The following is a 21515-nucleotide window of genomic DNA, read 5'->3' as shown; positions in this document are numbered from 1 at the left end:
ATGTTTTATCTAAATGTTATATAACACTTTACCGAAACCTTGTAATGCTCTTTGAGGGCATCATACTGACAGTATTGTAGACAGCTCATTTCAGTCCCTGTGCCCTCTATAAGTCAAATGGTCTGCTGATTTTTATTCTGACCTGGATTTTGGCAACCAGTTCTGACCCAAGAAACCAACTGAGCTGGCTAAACCACTTAATTGTCTGCTTTAAGCTATGGATTGAGAAACCCCTGAATCAGGCTTGGGGACCCATGAATTATGATAAAGCACTGAACATGACCAGTTAGTGAATTCATAAATGAACTTCATGAACAAGCCAAGTCATGAGTGGGTCAAGGAAATGGTGGTAAATGAGCTGTAAACATCAGGGAATACGCAGAAGCACTCTGTTTTAACTTTTAATAATAATTATTATTTTTCTAAGTTCTATTAGTGAATCAGATTAGATTTGTATGTGTGATGCATCCCTGCTTTTAAAACTACAGTAAATTACCAATCACTAGCCTCTGTGCTTTTTATTTACACAGAGGGTAAAGGACTGTAAGACCTACTCTAGCTACTTACAACATGGAAAGCTACTTACAATGTGCCTCCTGAAGACCTCTCCCTAAGTGGAAATCAAAAGTGAAAGCCTTTGAAAACGGTTCTGTCCTTCAGTAAACGCTCACCCCAGAGACTGCTGTTTTTTCCAACCAGGCTACATCAGAGACCAGAGGGATTAAAATTGTGAGAATTAAACATCTTCACATGCTGGTAAATATTTTGATTGCTTTTTTATGGGGTGATCTCCAATCCTCTATATCAAAGATAATTATATTTGCCTGTTATGAATGAGAAGACCCAAGAAAGAAACCGTATTAAGTGTTAACATCAACTGAAATATGAGAGAGATGTTTTCATCTGCTTCGACATACATGCACAGTGTGCAGTTCTTGTTAGTACCATTCATTTAAGTCTCAAAGAGGTCAATTATATCTGCAGCACATCAATAATAGTTCAGTACATCAATACTGATAATAATAGCAGTGATTTTAACAACATTCAGTTTAAATTACAACACGTAAGTGTAATGCCCCATTTGGAACAGTTTACAACAAATATAACATCTGCAGCATTCAGTGGATGAATATGCAGAAAAGTGAATGTCACGTATTGATCTGTAGCTGGTGTCAGAACATTGACATCATCTCATTTTACAAGAGAAGGAAATCAGCTCTGAGGCTAATTAGATCCGTTCACTCTGCCAGTGGGGGGACTGCTGTGCCAGGAATGCAGGCCTAGCGAAATGCCAAAGTTGATTTTACTCATTTTCTGGAAACGGTGGCCGGCCGGCCGGCAGACCTTAACCGCTCTCCGAGCGCGTGAGGGCGTTGACCACAAACCTCAACGCCTCGCTCTCCTGTCGCTTCCCAGAAGCGGCTACTTGAACCGTTCCGGTCCAAAACTCTGCAGGACCAGATCTGTCATTGCAATGCACTGTGTCTGGCTGCTAATGTGTTTATTTTTTTAGCTATTATCGATTATTGTTTCAATTGATTAGTACTAGGTGAGAGTACTATAAGCCCATTTCGGCTTTTTTTTTTCTCAGCTGCACACTCAATTCAATGCTGTTGTGTCTGTGTGTGTGTATGGTTTCCTTGCGGAAAAAAACAAAAAACAAAAAAAAACAAACAAAAGCAAATATTAACAAATGATTTCTTCTGTTTTATCCCCAAAACTTCTAGTTTTAATATCCATTTAAGATAAGAATCACTTGCACTCCTCTGCTCTTGTCTCATGCTGGACAGAAGGGTGTGTTTGTACTTTGGAGAGTCCAACCCTTGCCTGAGTTAAATCAGCAAAACAAAAACCTTTGTGTTGTGATGGGAGAGAGAACCACAAGGTGGGCAGTGCTACACAGTGCTGTCAATCACATCTATGAACAAATCAAAAGCACTTTCTAATAACATAGGACTACATTGCATAAATTTAGCAGGTGCTCTTATCTTGAGTGACCATATAATATAAACATGACTGGATCATGGAACCAGAAGATTGCTGGTCCAAATCCCCAGAGGGTTGCTGCTATTGTACCCTCAAGCAAACACCTGCTTTGAGAAGCAGTACATGCTCTGTGAGCTATGCTGCCATACAAGCCAGTCAGGATGAGAAAAAAAGTGAGAGACAATATTAAGCTACAGTATTAAAGCCATTTAGAATCATAAAACCAGCTGAACAAAAACGGTACTCTAAAACGAGAGACAGAAAGGAAGAGAGGAAAAGGCAAAAAGGGGATCCCCAGGCTGTAAGCGTGAGCGATTATGACTGAGGCTCTTCCCTCCACTACCTGTCAGGTAGTTATAACAGGAGCTGTCATAACTGCACCACCTCCTGATGGATGGCAGGCAGAAGGAAGGATGACACACACACGCACACACACACACACATACACACACACACTCCTCTGAGCCTGCTCTGTCATCCTTTCCCTGCTGTTGTTACAAGGTGAGCTGTGCTGCCTCCCCGCGAGTTAACATCTGTCTGGCTGCTCCTGGGACTGTCACGCTGAACACCCCCCCCCCCCCCCCCCTTCCCTCCCCCCACCTCTCACCCTGTCCCCCGGGGACCCTTATGACATTCACTCAGAGTATTTACATGACTGTCTGTTTGCACTGAACTCTGCAGGAGATGAGGAGATGTACCTCTCCTAAATAGCTTGTTTAACACAAGGTACAAGGCTACCCTGTGAAATTACCTTGTGCTACCATGAGGGAGAGAGATAAAGAGACTGCGGGAGAGAGTGAGGAGGCTGGGAGAGAGCACTGATAGTGTGTGCCCTGTGTTTTTGTACTGAGGTTCAGTCACTGAGCTGTGAGGTGTGGCTTTCTGTTTACATAAAGGCACACATTAAGATTAAAATATGAGCCAGACACACACACACACACACACGCACAACACACAGATGCACACACACTCACAGGTAATGAGCAGAGAAATCTGCGAAGGGTTCTGGTAAATAAATCCCATATCTTAATTTCCTTTGTCCCACCAAAGAAACGACTAAATCAAATCCAGCTTGATCATATCAGCCCTGCCGGTATCTCCAGCATGACGATCAGGAGATCCCACCACTCCATCTGTCACACCGTACTAATTCTCTGACTGTTCAGGAATAGGAAATCTATGGATAACACAATTACATTTGTCATATATCTGACAATCTGATATCTTAGAGGCGACTGATAGAAATCACACAAATTGATATCAAGTCAGAATCCAAAAATGTTCGGGAAATGATCCACCTACCAAATTTGTCAAAGCCTCTTGCTTGCTTTCTTTGTAAAACAACAGCTGGTTAACATCAAGGACAACCCATGTGGAGGTCCAGTTCTTCCTATGAAAAAAGGAACGCAAAAATAAATCTAATTTAGAGATAACATATATGACATAAGGCATCAAAATTAAAGATTTTTATTTTTTATAGCAGATCCTACATGAAAGCCAGATAAAACAGTATCTATGAATGTTTATTTAATGCTTAAGAAGGTTTTATGTAGTCACATGTAGAAATACAAGGGTAGGACACTTATGGATGCCATCTAAAAAAAAAAGGGGTCAATCCTAAATCTTACATTTATGATGTTACAAACTGAACTTTAGAAGGGCATTTTAAAATAAATTCCAGAGTGGGGTTTTGGACACAAAACACACTGAGCAAACACGTGGCCTGGTCTTTATTTTATCACGTCCAGTGCCCTTGGCAGCAAGACACAAGAAGATCTATCTAAGTAGGTCAAAGCAGGAAACTCTGACCTCAACTGCATGCTGATTGGCTGTAATCCTGAATCTGTTTCAATCCTGTTCTGACATCTCTTCCCAGTATTTGGACAAATTATTTCACACATGATTACACTGTTCATTCCTGATCTGAAGTTTGTAATCACCATCTTTAATTTTACATTAAGGCCGATAGCGTTTGACAAACACAATCTCCCCTTTCTCAGTGGAAGGATTACGATGAACAGAAGTTAAGGCCTTCTCGATAACACGAAACTACCCTCTCTGTTAATGACTAAAGCTTTTCAGGGCAGATTATAACATCTTTAACCTCCAAGAAAGATAAGGCAGCCATTACTGTCATGGACACGAAATGCTAATATGAATCGATGATCTTTATTTTTGGGTTGAACATGAAAGGAAGTATACATCTGTTCTTTGAAAAAAAAAAGCTATTTTAAGCTAAGATCAGGGATTATATGATATTCAGAGATCTCTCAATGTGTTAACTTCATCCTCCGCAGCATTAACTTTAGTTGAAATTGAAGATAATGTTCAGTGTGGCATGAGCCAATTTATAACAGTGTATGATCCATAGTGTACTCAGTAAGCTCCAAATGATCATAACTATATAACTGTCCCCGTGTTCATTGTGGTATTCCTTATTTTTGCTCCTATCAATTTAGGGTTTAATTTTCTAAAAAACTTTAAACGCAACTCCTGTATCGGACTGTACTCAAACATTAGCTAAATATACATGCTCAGTCTTCTCTGCAATAGCCCAAACCATTTAAGAATAATTGAGCAAGCATTTAGAATAATATACCAGGACAATATTTATTTATTTATTTATTTATTTATTTATTTTATGTATTCAATAATTTGAAGACCTTTGTCCGAAAATTCAATTTCTGTGAGTGTCCATGATGCATGTTCCAAAACTACTGGCCACATCAATGCTGGACAGTTGTTTTTAGCAATATCTATACGCTGACAATGCTACGTGACTAATAAAATAATGTTAACCAGTTAGAATGAAGGACGGATGTGTAAAAAAAAAAAAAAACGTCTAAGTCTAAGACCTCAACTATACAAGCTGACTTTTTGTGATACCGCAGTATTTTCCATCATTTGCTCGTATTTCTAAAACAGAAGGAAGCATTTAATTTTCAGCGACCATGGGAATGTGGGCCATGTTATGTTTGTTCAGATCTGTTCCATCATTTTCTGGGTTTCCATCCCCATCCTCCCTCCAGGCTTCTAATGACCACCGAGCTTGGAGCGTACCTCAGTTTCTTGCCTCCGTCTGCTATCTTGGCTTTGTTCAGATATTCACCTTTGAGGATGGTCTGAAGTTAGGAGAAAAAAGAAACATGTATGCAAAATTGTTACATTTACAATACAAAATTTTGTTCCATAAACCAACATGTGCAATAATTAAATAATATCCTAAATGAGGATTATACCCATGTTCAATTTTGCAGTTTGTTGTCCTTCATTCTTACTGTAGGTTAATACAATACAGCAACCCATACCTTTTTGCAGACTACTATTCTCGAACATAGAATAGAATTATTAAAATAAAATTAGCTATAAAGATATGCTGAGTTATGATTATAAATGGCCCACTGTCTGACCTGCATAAAATGTAATTATCGATGTCATCAATGCGATGACATGCTTAATACATTGAGGACAACAGCGAGGGTAATGTCCTGCATAGAGGGTAAATCTAGAACACAAATTCACATCTAGAATTCCTTGCTGGCATGGAATTTTTAAGGAATTTCTTTTTTAAATATGAAACTTGCTGTTTTACCTCTTTTCCCAGATGTTGGCATATTACACAACTTTAGTACCTTCCACGCATGAGGAAAATTGCATTTGAAGCGCATTTGTAATGAATGAATGGAATTCAACTGGCGCAAGACAATAAACATTATTTATGTAAAGATTTCAAAATAAAATAAATGGGCTTTGCCTTCTGTAGCCAAGGACAATACAAGGCCTTAGGTAGAGATGAGAAACAGTTGAAATGAGAAACTGGCCAGGAATGGGGGTGCAAACAAGGCAAAGAGTGATTCCCTGCAGACTCCCCCCCCCCCCCCCCCCCCAAAGGAGAGGCATAAATGAGGTAGAGCCAGGTTAAATGCTCAAGAAAGCCAACGGCTGCCCTCAGCAGAGTTCCTGTCAGATTCCAACATGTGCCATCTGACAAAACAACTGTCCAAAAGGAAATGTTTTTAAAGCAGAGGGTCAAAAAAAAAACAACTCCTACAAGTGAGAGCCCTTCAGAAAATAGAGGGGAAAAAAAGTTGTGAAAAAGAAAGAAGAATGCAGTTGTACCGGACCTGACCCACAAAGGATAAACACTGACTTTTCTCTCAACAGTGTCTGAAATCCAAGCATAAACGACCTAGCCCCTAAAAGCTCCGAAATTCCGCAATTTAACTCCGCGAGTTAAAAAGTGCCAAAACTATAACTGAAATCCGGACAATAAGTTATGCTAAACAATCGTTATTAATGATGGGACGCTGCATCACTGAATAAACAGGAGAACTCTTTGTTTTGAATACGTGTACGAAATTAAAACAGAGAGAGCAATGTAATAAAAAAATTTAACAAATAAAGAACAGCTGACCTGCCAAGGTTTTGAATTAAGATGTTTGTAGATCCAACTAAACGAATAGAAAGCTGTCTTGCATAAAGACCATATATAATGATAATTTTTAAAAGCATAATCATTATAAGCCTAGATAGAGCGTTTGGTTGGTCTTTGGTCTGCGTATTGCAAGCACATGAAACAAACACAACTGCAGGAGATAGATGATACCACAAGTAGAGGGTTACAAAACTGAAGAAGCTTTTTAAGAACAATTAACTTGCTCATTTATTCTTGAATCACTTTAAAAAGTTCCTATACTGAAATTATTCAGAGGATAATTTTCTGAATAAAAGGCTTCCCCGTATCAAATCATTTCATTTGTAATTTTTATTATGTCTTTAATGAAAATGACAAAGCCTGCCTTGAAGCATAGGCACACATCTAGTAAGTTGTCCCCACATACCTGCTCATTGTTGCAAACCATCGCTTTACCCAGTAGCCTGTTTTCTCTTGTTTGCAGTACAAATTAATGAGCTTATAAAAGGGGTTCAACAGAGAGGTATCAAACAATACCAACCCAGACTTTTTTTTTTTCTTTTTCTGGAGATTAACAGGAGTATGTTATCACTTATATTGAAGGTTTTCATATGAGGCCCACATTTGAATTGATTGTTGGTGGATGCTTGGTTATAAGTCAACCCCATTAACACGGAGCCCGGAAGACATAGCCTGGTTTTAAATACACACCACAGCCTGGCACTATGATCAGTTCCGTTACCCCAATTGCTGCACTGTGTGGCATTAGTGGAGTCAATGGGCATACTTGCAATACTTATTTTGCTATTCATTTTGAACCACAGCCCTGTCTTATCATACAGACAATGAACGTCTGCAGAATACTCTTGTGGCTCTGGAAGTCAATTAAACATGATGAAGAATTATGTATTTATATGAATGGTTGAGTGATGAATGGTTTTGTGTGAGGCATGGAAGGGCAGTTTTGTTGGTCTCTCTCTCTCTCTCTCTCTCTCTCTCTATCTATCTGTCTACCTCTCTCTCACACACACACTCATATGCATATTTTTAGACTTTTGATTTGACATGTTGCCTGATAATTCATCTTATTTCCTGTTTTTCTTTCAAGTGCCTTTATGAAAACTTAATTTAATTAAATCAATGAATATTGAACTGTCTAAGGTTTCATTGGACATTCATTGGACATAAAAGCAGTGAACCACCTTTGCCCAAAATCAGCACTCTTACAGCAGTATGATCGGAGTGGCCAATGACATTTCTCAGGCAAGGACAACAGAGAGGTCATAATGTTCCGTTATTGTGATGTAATGCTTCCTACTTCCTGTCCCCCACAGCAGACAGATGGCGGTACTCACAGGATGGTCCGTTGTGCTGATGTCACTCACGTTATGCTGAGATTGATTCCTCCGATGGCGCGTTATCTGCATCAAGGCAGAGAGGAAGATCGTTGCATTTCCTCATTTAATCAAATCTCAGACTGCAGATGGAAAATGTTTCAGGAAATTATGTGAATATCAAAGCAAACTGGTGCTGAAGAACTGCACGACCAAACTTGCGTTTCACAAGCGCTTGATCTGGGCTTGCACCTGCTGCAGATTGCGTGAGAGAAATTTGTGTGCTTCCTTCCTGCTTTCTGCCTCGCACTCCCTCCACACATGTAAATTCACGTTTTCTGTTTCCTACTGCAATGTTGAAAGTGGCTGTTTGACACATCAACTTAACAATGTGAGTCATCGAATCTCAGTTTGATCGAAATGTACCTGCTATTTCCTGTTTGCCTCATATAAACTCCCAAAATACATTTCTTTTCTCCCTGCCTGTACCAGCAAAACCAAAGGTCACAAAGGTTAGGGAACTCAGAGACTGTTGGTTTGATTCCCAAATGGGGCCTTGTCCTGATGTTTTGGTTGATTTCTTTTTGAAAGCCATAATGAGTATCTCAGGTGAGAATGTTTAGAAAAATACAAATCTGATTAAATCTAATCTAATACAAATAAAAATAAAACAAATAAAATAAAATAAATATATAAAATTTTAAAAAACTTCAGATATATTAGGAAATCTTCAAAGAAATTAATATAGGTACTCATCTCCCATTTAAAACTGAATTGTGGATATTGGTATGTTCTTTATCAGCCTGTGCTCTAAACCAGACAACTGAAAGTATAGCAGTCCTCATTATCCCTCTGAAACTGCAGACATGTATCTGTTGGACGATAATAGATCGTGCTTGTTTCTTGTCTCAAGGGAAGGATAGCTTAGCCATAGGGTTCTAGATAGAACTTCAGGTTCATTGCACAGAAGATGCATCAACTGGAATTGCAGCCCAGTGAAATGCACCTCGAGAGCCAGAGGAGATTGTGTTTATTTCAGAACTCTTCAAAGAAAATACATCTGCGGGTTCCTTCTCTCCGATGATTACAAAACATGTTTAACGCAAGGTGACGCGAGGATAATTCTGCACACGGGTGAAACGAGAGCAAGTTCCAAAGAGCTTGAGGTGAAAATGATTTGGAAGCCACCCATGCTTACCTAACCCTCGAATGGGGCAGCCTGAACACCACTCTTGGGGAATAGCTTCCAACCATAAAAAAGATGTACACTGACAAACCCTCATTGCCCCGAGGCGGGGATGCCAAAAACCGCACAGTTTCCTCTGAAAGATCTTTTACCGAAGGTGGCGAGGATTAAGAAGAGAAACCACTGCAGGACACATCTCTGTCACCTACCATTAAGCAGCCCGTATCTCTCTGCTAAGCGATACTTTTCCCGAAAATAGGTCAAGGGGAAGAAACAGGCTTTGCAGTTGAGGCTCTGAGTTGGTCTACTTCTCTTTGCAGTGTATGTTTGTGAGGGAGACAAGTTCCTGCGGTCACTTATGCAATTAAGCCCCCCCCCCCCCCCCCCCCCATGCTATGTGACATGTGACAGAATAGGAGGGTTTCCCCAGAAACGGACAACCAAGCAATGTGCCCTGGGGGGGTGGGTGAGTCTATACTCAGAACCACACTGGTTGCCTTGCCTACTACCTCTTGACTGTTATTTTAGTTCATTTTAAGTGAATTTTACAACCCTTCAGTTCCTGACTATGGAACAGCAAGACTTTCATAGTGTATTAATACAGTACAGACTAAATACCTTGGCATTTTAATACACATACAATACAGAAGACTTGCATTTGTTTGCGTACAGAAGATAATGAATCGAAGAGCATTCTCATGTCAGGATATATGTGGTGTGGATATACAATACTGTGAGGTTTTGTTTTTAGCAACTGAAAACATAGAATAATAAAACCTGCACAAACTATGCAAGAAGTGTCACCCTGTGACTCAGTGTCTTGACCTCATGTGCTTTGGAGAAGAGCTTGTGTTTGTGTGTGCTCTCTTAAAATGACAGAGGGCTACAGGAATGTGCATAAGCCCAACTGAGCATTCAGAATTGAGGGTAAAAAGAATGTGTGTGTGTGTGTGTATGTGTGTAAGTGTGTATTTATTTATTTATTTATTTATTTATTGTAAGCAGAAACTGTTACATTTTTACACTGTTTATTTATACATCTAGATAGTTGCATTTCTAAGTACTGTGCTGGTGAATATTACAGCTTTTTTATACCAAAAATGTATTACACTTTTTGTCAGTTATAATGACAATTTTCAGTTGTTTCAATACACAGATTTCTGGCAGCTAATATTTCTGCATACTACCAGACTCATTCTCAGAAAATATTCTCAGAATATTATTGATGTGATTAGCTCACCATAAAAGTTTGGTGAGTGCTCTATGTAAAATATTTATATAAGACAGTGATAAAGAGGACAGAAAGAAGATACATATCACTCCATAAAACCAAGAGTGATATAAAACCAAGAGTGAAATAAAACATTTAAAAAGACAAACCCATGCAGCAGAAAGTGTTGTATATTATTTTACTTTAATACCTAATTCCTTTCACACACGTTCAGTCTCAGCTTGTCTGTTGGATTTCCTTTACCATTTCATTACTGTAAGTGTGGATGATTTGCTTCTTAAGTGAACAGAAATAGCCTGAAAATCTGTTACATATGAAATGGTTTTAACTTGAAATGAGATTTTTGGCTTCCAGGGGTACTTTCATACCAGGTACCCCCAGGGCAAAGTCTTTGTCCTAAGCTGATTCAATATGGTTTAATGCAAAATTCCAACATTATGTATAATAATGCCATGTAAAGGAAATATATTAACTTGCATCATGAATATTCAAAATGATTCATAAATGCAGTCTAATCATATGCAGGCTGCCTCTGAACAACCTCTGTGCCTCTGTGGAAAAAAAGCATATTGTATACAGAATCAGTACTGTTTTAGGCAAGCTATCCAAAAACTTGGAATAAACACTCAGCACAAATGTTCAATAAATCTAAACCCTTTTCAAGGCAATTGCAAATACCTGTCAGTAAGGAATGGTTACACAGTGCTGACTGAATTGAATTTGTGTGTTATCTATACCGTTTGTTTCACCTCACAATGCTTATTTGCTCTAGTCCTTTTAAGGCACTGCTTTTCGCTGAATTGACGCACCCTGCGGTCGGCACAGGACGGCACATAATTGCTTGCAGTGTTGCCTGTATGACGGAGTAAGGTCAGCGACAGCTTTCAAACAGCTTCCTCGCGACATAACGAGACATACAATTAGCCCACCGAGCCCACGACCAATGGTCCCCAGCTAAGGCACCTAATGTACTTATGTCTTCTCCTGTAGCAGATGTTCACCTGTTATCCCTGTCTCCGGACTCCACTGCTCCTAGGCATGGAGAGTTTGGCTTGGGGGACTTTGAGTGATTCCTGGTCCTTTTCCCTCCCTCTGCTGTAGCTGAAGCCCTTTAGTGAGTGTTTGCCTAGCTGGTGAAATCTTATGTGCAGGGAGGGGGATGGGGCGGGGGGGTGGATTTAGTCTCAGTGCTGGGGCACTCGGCCTTACGGTGACACTGGGTACGGAACTAAAATATTTGGACAGAAATATCATATTCCAGTTACTGTAATAATAATAATAATAATAATAATAATAATAATAATAATAATAATAAAAAATAACAACTTTACAAAAGATTTTTCTTGAATTGTGTCAAAAGCCAGACTCATCAGAGAGAGTACACAAATTCACAAATTATAATTTATCACTCAGCATGCGAGAAGTTTATAAAAGCATTTCAGTGCTCTTTCTACATGCAAAACAAGGTTTTAATGGGACCTTTCAGAATTCCAATATGATAAGCAAACAAAAATACATGTCAGACTTTCAGATTTGCTAGCTGGTATTTAAGTGTCAGCTTGATTGAACTTTATGGAGAATGACTGGCTGGATTTCTTTCCTAGACAATATTACTATTTTCACAAAAATATAATTTACACAAATATTCATATGATATAAATTACAACTCCTCAAGTGACTTAGACCTTTTTTTTTAAATTTAGTTTACAGTAGTTCTAAATTACATATGGAAAAAGTACTGTTTGCAATTATGTATTGTCTTCTGGAGAAACAAATTAAATCCAGTATCTTATATTTAAAGCAAACAAAATGAATTAAACTTTCAAGGAATAAAATTTGCCAAAATGTATATAAAATTAATAAAATACTAATATCCTTCAATGCACACTAACTAAAAGTTTTTTAGCGATAGGATGGGCCAAAAAAAAAAAAAAATGCAGGTAGGATATGTTCATATACATGTTAAAGGTATGTGCTATGGAAGAACCATTGCTGAGGACATGGAAATAGTACAGTGGTATAGTTAGTCCAACTTTATAGAGGGAATATGTTTTCATATTTCCCTTTACGACAGTGCTGCCCTGCCCTCTACTGTCCCTCACAGAGCACTGCATCTAACGGAGGAACACGGCGCTGTGACTAAAACGCAGAGCTCCTGCCATCTCTCACTTCACAGATGGGTTCAAGGTCAGTTCCCGGCTATTTCCAGCTCGTCTTCGCTTTGTTCAGTGTCACAAAATGACAAGGTAACGCGAGCCGGGGTCAGCTGCGATACAGGGGCACTCGCACGCATCGGGAAGGTGGAAATCAATCCTGGCTGACAGTGTCTTTAGGATAGGGAGGCCTTAATGTCACCCCCCCCCCCCCCCCCAGTCCCCAGCTTGCATATACACCCCTCCTGACCGCCGCAAATCAAAAACAAGAAAGAGCTGTCAGTCCACATTAGCGGAGTCATTTTCACTCCTGGCAAGGTAAATAAACCTTTCAAGAGGGCACTCGGTCTGATGTTTTATGGAAGCCATCCAACAATGTGCCCCACAGTTGCCATTTCTATTTTAGTTTTTCAGGCGTGATACAAGGATTTATCCAGTTTACAACCATTCAGGATATTTTCCCCCTTCTCACTATCTTACTCAACATTTCTTACCACTTTTCACCTACAAATGCAAATGCTAGTTTTTTATTTTTATTTATTTATTTATTTTGTACTTGAAAAACAATTTTGGTAGTGATTTCTGAACTTAACACCTACATTTAATTGTTAATTGTGAGTTATGGATAATGGTTAATTGAAGCTGTTATTTTTTCAAAGAAATAATTGTTTTCTGTTTAATGCAAAACCACAGCACAGCTTTGTCAGTCAGTAATGTTATGTTAATTTGCATTAAGCTTAGTCATATGTATCTTATATGTATCTTATCTCTAAATATGTTTTATATATGATAGATCAGGTCGTTAATATTTTTTATTGTTAAAATTTGAATAAATGCTATTTATTACATACCATATTGTGTTGCTTTTTTGTTGGCCAAACTACGGTCAATTTTAATTTCAGTGAAAATTCAGCAATGCAACATTATCTGTTTTCTTATTAGCTGAAACTATACAGTATGCATGCCCCTATTCAATGTAGCATTCAACCAACATGCATATAGCTGGACATGTTCAGTTCAGGTTAAACGTGCTGCTAAAGGCACAGCATGGACCATCTCAAACCTACAACCTTCTGGTTTCCCCATTGCTGTTTTACTGCTGTTTATAGTTTTTCTAGGTCTCAGTGAAAAAATGAATTGAGTTCCAAGTTCACACAATCACATTCATTGATCTTGGGAAGAAACCACCCGAAAAGGAACAACAAGAGGAACGATTCGGAAACCAACGCGACCGCATCACTGTGTCATTTCCCTTCTATTCAAACTGCTGTCTCAGGATTTTAATCGCCTCTATACTTGCGTGACAATGCCTGGACTGGACTAGCAGCCCGTTTTTCTCTCGCGCGAGTCATTGAGCAGCCTGGTTAATTACCGCACGAGTCGGCTGTTTTTCTCCCCTCTGGAAACACAGGACCGATGAAGACGGGGGTCTGACAAATGTGGCGTCTGAATAATTAGCCAGGAAGCAACGCATGAAACATTAAAGCGCGCTGTGCGCTGAGGACGACAATCAAAACAATTAATTTGTTGTCAATTATTCATCACTTTGAAAGTCCTGAAACGGCTTGTTAATATGGAAATCAGCCAAGATGCTGGTAACAAGTTAAGAATATCTGATTTAGGCCCAGAATCATTTGAGTGAATTAACTATTCTTCTTTTCAAAAACAGTTATTTCTTTTTTAAAAATATAATTATTTATTTTTTTATGGCAACACTAAACATTATTTTTTGCTTCTTTGCGATAATCAATTTATAAACCAGTACGGTCGTTATGAAAAAAGAGACTTAATCAGATTATAATGGATAAAAAAGATATGCGATGTTAAACTGGCATTTGATGGTTATAGTAGCCTATGATTGAAAACAAGGTAAACGGTCACGGAGAAAAACGTATCTGCTCTGCATTATCAAACTTATATTTGCATGCGAGGAATGGAAGCTCGCTAGTTCAGGTGAAGACATAAATTGAATCTTACGAAGAAAAAAAATGCTACTAGATCATCAGTGTTGCATTTTAATGACTTTGGTCTCAGAACCGTTGCAAGTTGACGTTTTAAAATGTTTTTTTTTTTTTTTTTAATATATATAAAATAAGAATTTAAAAAACGACAGAGCCTTCTGTTCGAGCCGTCGTTCCGCTCTCCGCGATTTCGAGGACCACGTGTTTTACAAAAGTCTCCGACGGTATCAGTTTAGCCGCCGCGAGCCACAGCGATCTGGCACACGCAAACGCAAATCAATGTTCACCTCCCGGTGTGTCTCAGGAGGTGTACTGGAACCTCCCCGAAACAAGCCCTCTGCCAGCATCCAACCGCAGCTTATTTGAACTGTGCGATAGTTCAACGTGTATAATTTACTTAATAATAATAATAATAATAATAATAATAATAATAATAATAATAATAATAACATTATTTGAATCCGAATCAGACAATTCAATGTCTGATTCAACAATACACAGTTGCTCTAAGCACTGATAATTATACGAGAGGTCCACCAATTGGGTTACGCTGAATACAGTTTGTAGGCTACATGTTATGAATTTCCTTGTAACCCCGTAACCAAAGTTATCTGATAATGGTTTTGTCCTATTTATTTATTTATTTATTTAGCCTATTTGTGGAAAAAAAAGCACCCTGATGAAGACAGTTGTTGCTGAAGTGTCAGTGTTTTTAGTCATGATTTACCCATACAATAAGATTAAGTGCCTTGGAGTTTTATTTATTTATTTATTTATTTATTTATTTATTTATTTATTTATTTATTTATTTATTTATTTATTTATTTGTTTTGTGCACATTTTTAGGTTATGTGTTGGGGGAAAATTTGAGGGTAGGGGGAGGGGGGGGAGTGGAAGAGATTAAGTATTTAAAAAAACAATTAAAAACACCTGATGCAAAAATTGCTGTCTTGCTCATTTCGAATATATCCCGTCCCCAAACAGTGACAAATGCAGCTGTTTTCCCATTTGCCAGCTGGGCATGGGGGCGCTTGTTAGTTTCTGAGGAGGTTAATCCATTCGGTTTTTTGCATATTGATATGCCAATTATGGCTAACTGCAGATGAGTCATCCGTCAAGGTAATAGCGCATAGAGGCAGAGATGCTGTGATCAGGCAATTCTGGGAGTGCTAATTGGAAAGTGGCTGCTGTAGACTACTGGGGTGTGCAGTGAGTAAAAGGGTGGGCCACTCATTATAAAATAAATAAATTAATTAATTAAAAAACCTAATACTCTTAAATAAAAGTTGTACCTAATAATAATTGAAATGGCAATAGTAATAACAATAATAGCAATAATAATAATAATACTCCTCAATTTGATATTGCACTGTCCTCTGTCCTAAAATATCAGATGATTATGGAGGAGGGAAGTGAAAAGAAGGCAAAAAATGCACAAAAATTAAGGATCACAGCACTGATTAGATTAAGGCTTCTGGAGTGGTGCATGCAGCTAATGCAGTAGGCAGTGATGCAGTCATGCAACCCCTGGCCTGGATCTTAGCATGGCCTGCAGTCTGCCTGCAGTGAAAGCAGGAGAGTCCTTAGGTACAAATACTGTGCAGGTGAGTAGACTGATTGCAGAGCTAAATAAGATGATTGCGCAGCTGAGCAGTCTGACTGCAGGGTGAAATAAGATGACTGCGCAGCTCAGCAGACAAACTGCAGGGTGAAATAAGATGACTGGGCAGCTCAGCAGACAAACTGCAGGGTGAAATAAGAAGACTGCGCAGCTCAGCAGACTGACTGCAGGGTGAAAAATGAATAATGGCTGTCTATGTGCTACAGAGGGCATGCATCCTAGACCCTCACTGACAGAGGATGTTGCAGTAATGGAACTTTGAAATTATTATTATTATTATTATTATTATTATTATTATTATCTATACGTGCTTATCCTGGGCAGGGTCGAGGTGGGTGCTGGAGCCTATCCCAGCGTGCATTGGACAAGAGACAGGAATACACCCTGGATAGTCCGCCAATCCATTGCAGGGCGCATACACCAGTCACTCACACACTCAAACTTATGTACAATTTAGAGTCTCCAATTAGCATACTGCATGTCTTTGGACTGTGGAAGGAAACCAGAGTACCCAGAGGAAACCCACACAGATATGGGGAGAACATGCAAACACCACACAAAAAGGCCCAGGCCAGATTTGAATTCAGGACCTTCTTGCTGTGAGGCAACAGTGCTACCCACTCCACCACTGTGCCACCCCATTGTTATTATTATTATGATTATTATTATTATTATTATTATTTAGTCATATGTGCAAGTGATTTTAATTGTTTAAGGATGTAATGATTTGGACTGCTGCTGTTCATATGCCAGTTGATTTATTAATAATATGTTCAAAGAAAATTTCTTATGTATATGTAATGGGTAGCATTGACTTAACATTTTGTCAAAAAGGGTACTATTTCAAAAATATTAGAGTGCAGTACAAGCAATCCAGACATTTATATCATGCCAGATTGTGAATTTTTATATGGACCAGAAAATGAGATCATACAGATTATGTATGGATCATTCTTAACAATTAAAAAAATAATATGACAGATTGAAAGGTTGTTGCATTGCATTTTCTATTTCACAAATATCCCTTTACCTTGGATTGCATTTCTACTGAGAATATTTCAAATAGAATAAAATGTTCAAGCCAAATATTCATTGCTGTCTAGCAGCTAACAGTAATCATCTTATCAAATAAAACTGCTTGGGAAGTCATAGTAATTACAATCAATTCATATAAATGGTGTTCACCAAATTCCAGAAAAACATGGCTGATTAAATGATGCTTTCCTAAATAAGACACTTACTACCAGCATTAAGGCAACAACTAAATAAATCTGAGTTGCTTTGATTAAACACATTACCCAAGGCACAAACAGTTTCTGCTGTCTAAACACAACATTACACACCCACCCACCCACACACACACACACACACACGCACACACACCAACGCATGCACACACACACACACACACACACCCGCACACACACACAGTTTCTTCTTCTTTGGGTGTAATGTGACATAAGGTGACATTTGGCTTTTAGCATCACCTCCCTCCTTAATGTATTTCTTTTAAATACTCCCTCACCTCCATCTTTAGCATGTAATACCAACCATGTGATCAGTTGCTAGTACACAATCCCACAGTTTTCTATTACATTTGCTCAGTGGTATATCACCATTTTTGTTCTTTTTAAAAATAATCTTAGTTTTTAATAATAAGTACATGAATAACAAATATGTACTATATGCATTTATTGGTTCACTCATTTATGCAATATTTCTGTTAATAGCTTGTTTTTATTTTGTTGTCAATTATGTATTAATCATATAATGCTTGATTTGGTTATTACAGCTTTAATTATCAATGTTTCCATTCAGGCAGTTGAGATTTTCATATCAATTTATATTTAATCTCTAATTGTTTTCATTCACCATTGAAGGCTTCATGTTATATGATCTGATTCCAATTTGCACCCTCATTTTTAATAATTTTGCTTGATACATTCTCATTTTTACTTCATATCCTTGTGACATGCACCAGATAACATGTTCTGATGTGAACAGTGATACAAGATATGAACTCCAGCAATGTGGGGCTGTTTCTCTTTTACGTCTGTAATGAATGACCTTTGCATAAGTAATCCTTTCATGTTGGCTGTTTACATCATGGTGACCGTGTTGTAAACTCCATCAACTCAAATGTTTTTGTGCCATAATTCTTTTTTTTTTTTTTTACCGTCTTATAATTAGCTCCTTGAAGTTGTGCTATAATTAACAGTTGGTGTTCCAAAACAGGAATGCCTGACAATAACTGCATTAGTAGATGAGGTCTGACCCCATTTAAGGTTGTTGAGCACTGTTCCTTGCAGCCCATTGGCTGATGAAAAATCTCTGGAGAAACTGCTAACAAAGAGTGCGCATGCATTCGCAAACTCTTTACAGTGTCCTGATCCTGTGCCAAATACAACCGTGAAATGGGTACTCACAGGTTTCTGGGTCTGTCCAGGGTCTGGTATGACCATGGATTTGGTCTGGCTGAGCCGTTCCCCGGGGCTGGCGGAGGTCTTAATCCTCATCTGAACTGCACCAGGACCCGGGTGGGCCGGACTTCCCAGAGGAGTTTGTTTTGTGTAACTTTGCATCTTTGTTTTTTTTCTGTTTAGAGTAAAAAAAAAAAAAAAAAAAAAGACATGAATTCATTCTCCCTGGAGTTCATTCTACGCTTCTTTGATGAGCATGGACAACATGGTGACAGCATAAATGATGACAGGGTATAGTTTGAGGGAAATGGCTATTAATTGAGTCATTAACAAACATATAAGCAACCACATATTGTATATGAAGTCAGGAATCTGCACAAGCAGCAGTTTTGGAGAAACTCAAATTAACCTTGAAACAAGGGATTGTTTGAATGATTAATGTGAACGATTGATTGTGATAATGTAAACTGTTAGATACATCTATCCCAAAATAAATATGTTAGCACATATTTCAGTGATGTACTGTATCTTCCCATGCACGTATAGCTGCAATACAGTAAGATACTGCTGTCTTTATTTTGTGTTTCAACAATTGACCACCAGGGTGGTAATACAACCTGCTTTCTAATCGTTATTAAACTGCATACAATTTGTAAATATATACAATTAATCACAGCTCATGCATTTACTTTTATAGAGATATACATATCATTACATATCATAATTGTAATACAAATGTGTATTGCTTATTGGGAGGCATGTCTTTATCAGTCTATCATGTATATTAAGAACAAGCAACTGAGTCATATTTTTGCTTTGTGGTAGGTATTCTTCAGCTTTCAGGTGCTTTAAAATATTTGAATCTGTGCTTGCTTTCTAGGATAACTCCACATAAAAGGAAGCACAATCATTCTCTGGAACTCAAGTAAAAAAACAAACAATCAAACAAAGAAAAAAAAAACAGGAATTGAGTGCCGCCCAACCAATATGATCAGTCGCACTAGAAATTGTGTTTTCATTGAAACACACAATAGATTTCTCCTCTTTAACTAGAATTTGTTTTTGTAAAATGTACAATTGGACAGAAAGAAAGATTTTTTTAAACCTGTAGATAAACAATGTGATGCATTCTAAAGTATTTCAGTTTGAAACCCATCTTTTTGTCATGCTGATTGTCATTTTAAACACTCAACCCTATATGCTGAAATCAGCAGATATTAGTCATGAGCCTGTCACGAGCATGTTTTTCACCTGGTAAATCTATCAGTCTAAAAATAACTATAGTGACTAACTTATAGACACCACTTGGCATCTATAACAAAGGCAACTCAAAGTTGAACTCAGGATGTAATGTGTACATTACACCTTCCCATAATATGTCTATCAAACCAAGAAGAAAAAAAACACTTGTAAACCGTATGAATACACACTGTGAAAATAATTTAAATATAGAATAGGAAGGTCACGTTCACAGTCACTTTTGCAGAGCTGTGGTCTAATGCACTGTACATGCTTTTCTGTCTTGCTGCAACTGCAGTGGATTTGTGTTGATAATGTGTTTAGTACTATTACATCAATACCCATTCAGAATTAATATCTCATTTCAGCATTCTCATTTCTCATCACCTTGAGTGTGGAACTGCACAATGGTATTTATTCAGAGATTATGTGCAGGTGCTCTGTGGCTTTGGAGTCGCAATTTGTAAGACTCCTCTGTTTACAAGGATGGTCTCCAACTGTGAACATTAGAGCTACAATGCAAAAGGCCATCTCAACAGGGACAAAATACTAATAGAAAAAGTGTTATGAGAACGTAGGCATAGTAGCATCTTTACATAAGTCCCCCAGTCTTTCTACATGAATGGAGTCATGGATTCATCCACAGAGATAGGACAAACACAAAAGTGAATTGTTAAACTGATAGAACTATTACACATGCTCTCAGTTAGGAACTGAATAGTTTACAGCAACTTGAATTGTGGACAATGAAGCCATCGTGCCCACTGAGCAGCTTGAGCCAAGGAGGTTCAATGAGTACGACTATAATCAACAGAGGAGGCCCATTGCCTGCATAGAGAAAAAAAGCCAAAGACTTGGCTGACCCTGGAAATACTAACAAACAGAAGCAGAGACCATATAAACACGGATAAAAGTAATCCTCCATTTTTATATTGAGTGCAGTTGGTCAAAGCACTCTTACAGCCTTGGAGTGACATTAAAGAACCGATGTGACAATGAAGGATGAGTCATACAACACAAACCTTGACAGACCGCAGAGCTAACCTAGAACACGTGGTCTCGCGTACATGTTATCTCAAGGATCGCCAGTCAACAGGTTAAAATGCAGGGCATGACAAAGCCTCTTGTAAAATTTTGACTTCAGAAACCTGTTGCTTAATGTGGTCAGTACAGTAATATGCCCCTTGCAGTTACCTCACAAGCCATATTAATAAAAATGTTAGTACACATACTAATGAGTAATGACCAAGGATTAAATCTCTTTGCAGCACTGGCATATTAAAGATAATCCTGTTACAATGTGGGGTCTGTTATTCCAGGAGGATAACTCTCACCATGGAACAGTTGTGTAAAACTTGCAAAGAGCTCTTAAAATAAAAATAAAAACTATTTAGCTGGCACTTTTAAATTACAATGGTCCAAAGTCCAGGTTCTGCTCAGCGCTACATCCAGAAACACTGGTATTACAGTTATAGTTCTGTGAGTTTAATGGAACTGGTGAACAGGAAAAGATGGTATCAATCACAGAATTGCCTTAAATAGAGCAAAGGAAGCTACTATTAGGGCTATGCAGAGATTTCAACATTAAAAATTCATTTATATATGTATGCCTTCAAATATTTCTGACAATTATTGATTTAATGATTAATTTCAAAATTTATGTTTTATATATTTGCATGAGGACACGGTCCTTCATACTGTATGCAAGTATTCATTTCATACTAATAATACGATCCATATGAAATATACAAATAACTTTCACATGCCAAGACAGAAATAACGACTACCAACAACATTCATGACAACCAGACCACAGGAGCTAAATGAAAAACACATCTTGAAATGCATTAAAGTGCTTAATGGTATCATTCACAAAGTTTACAGTCCAAGTATAATAGTACGTTAATCAGCACAGTACACTATGTGTCTGATGCACTGTCCTAGTTTCTCTTCACTTCAGACTATTGTAA

The 21515-nt window shown here is 38.1% G+C and overlaps 1 protein-coding gene across 3 annotated transcripts in view; it reads right to left on the bottom strand.

Annotated features, from left to right (window-relative positions):
* Positions 1 to 21515, bottom strand: part of arhgap15 (Rho GTPase activating protein 15) — a 120266-nt gene that overhangs the window by 97856 nt on the left and 895 nt on the right. Inside the window, exons 2-5 of one of the 3 annotated variants that reach the window (XM_035408164.1) lie at positions 18313 to 18481; positions 7756 to 7821; positions 5047 to 5108; positions 3289 to 3376 (exon numbers count right to left, since the gene is read on the bottom strand). In XM_035408164.1, the coding sequence (XP_035264055.1) occupies positions 3289 to 3376; positions 5047 to 5108; positions 7756 to 7821; positions 18313 to 18468 (372 nt within the window). In that variant the 5' untranslated portion in view covers positions 18469 to 18481. The remainder of the gene's footprint in view (positions 1 to 3288; positions 3377 to 5046; positions 5109 to 7755; positions 7822 to 18312; positions 18482 to 21515) is intronic. The other 2 variants (XM_035408163.1, XM_035408165.1) reach the window with 2 other exon arrangements.

Source organism: Anguilla anguilla, chromosome 3 (assembly GCF_013347855.1).
Source record: "Anguilla anguilla isolate fAngAng1 chromosome 3, fAngAng1.pri, whole genome shotgun sequence".
Taxonomy (NCBI): Eukaryota; Metazoa; Chordata; class Actinopteri; order Anguilliformes; family Anguillidae; genus Anguilla; species Anguilla anguilla.
This window is presented reverse-complemented; position numbering and strand designations above follow the sequence as displayed.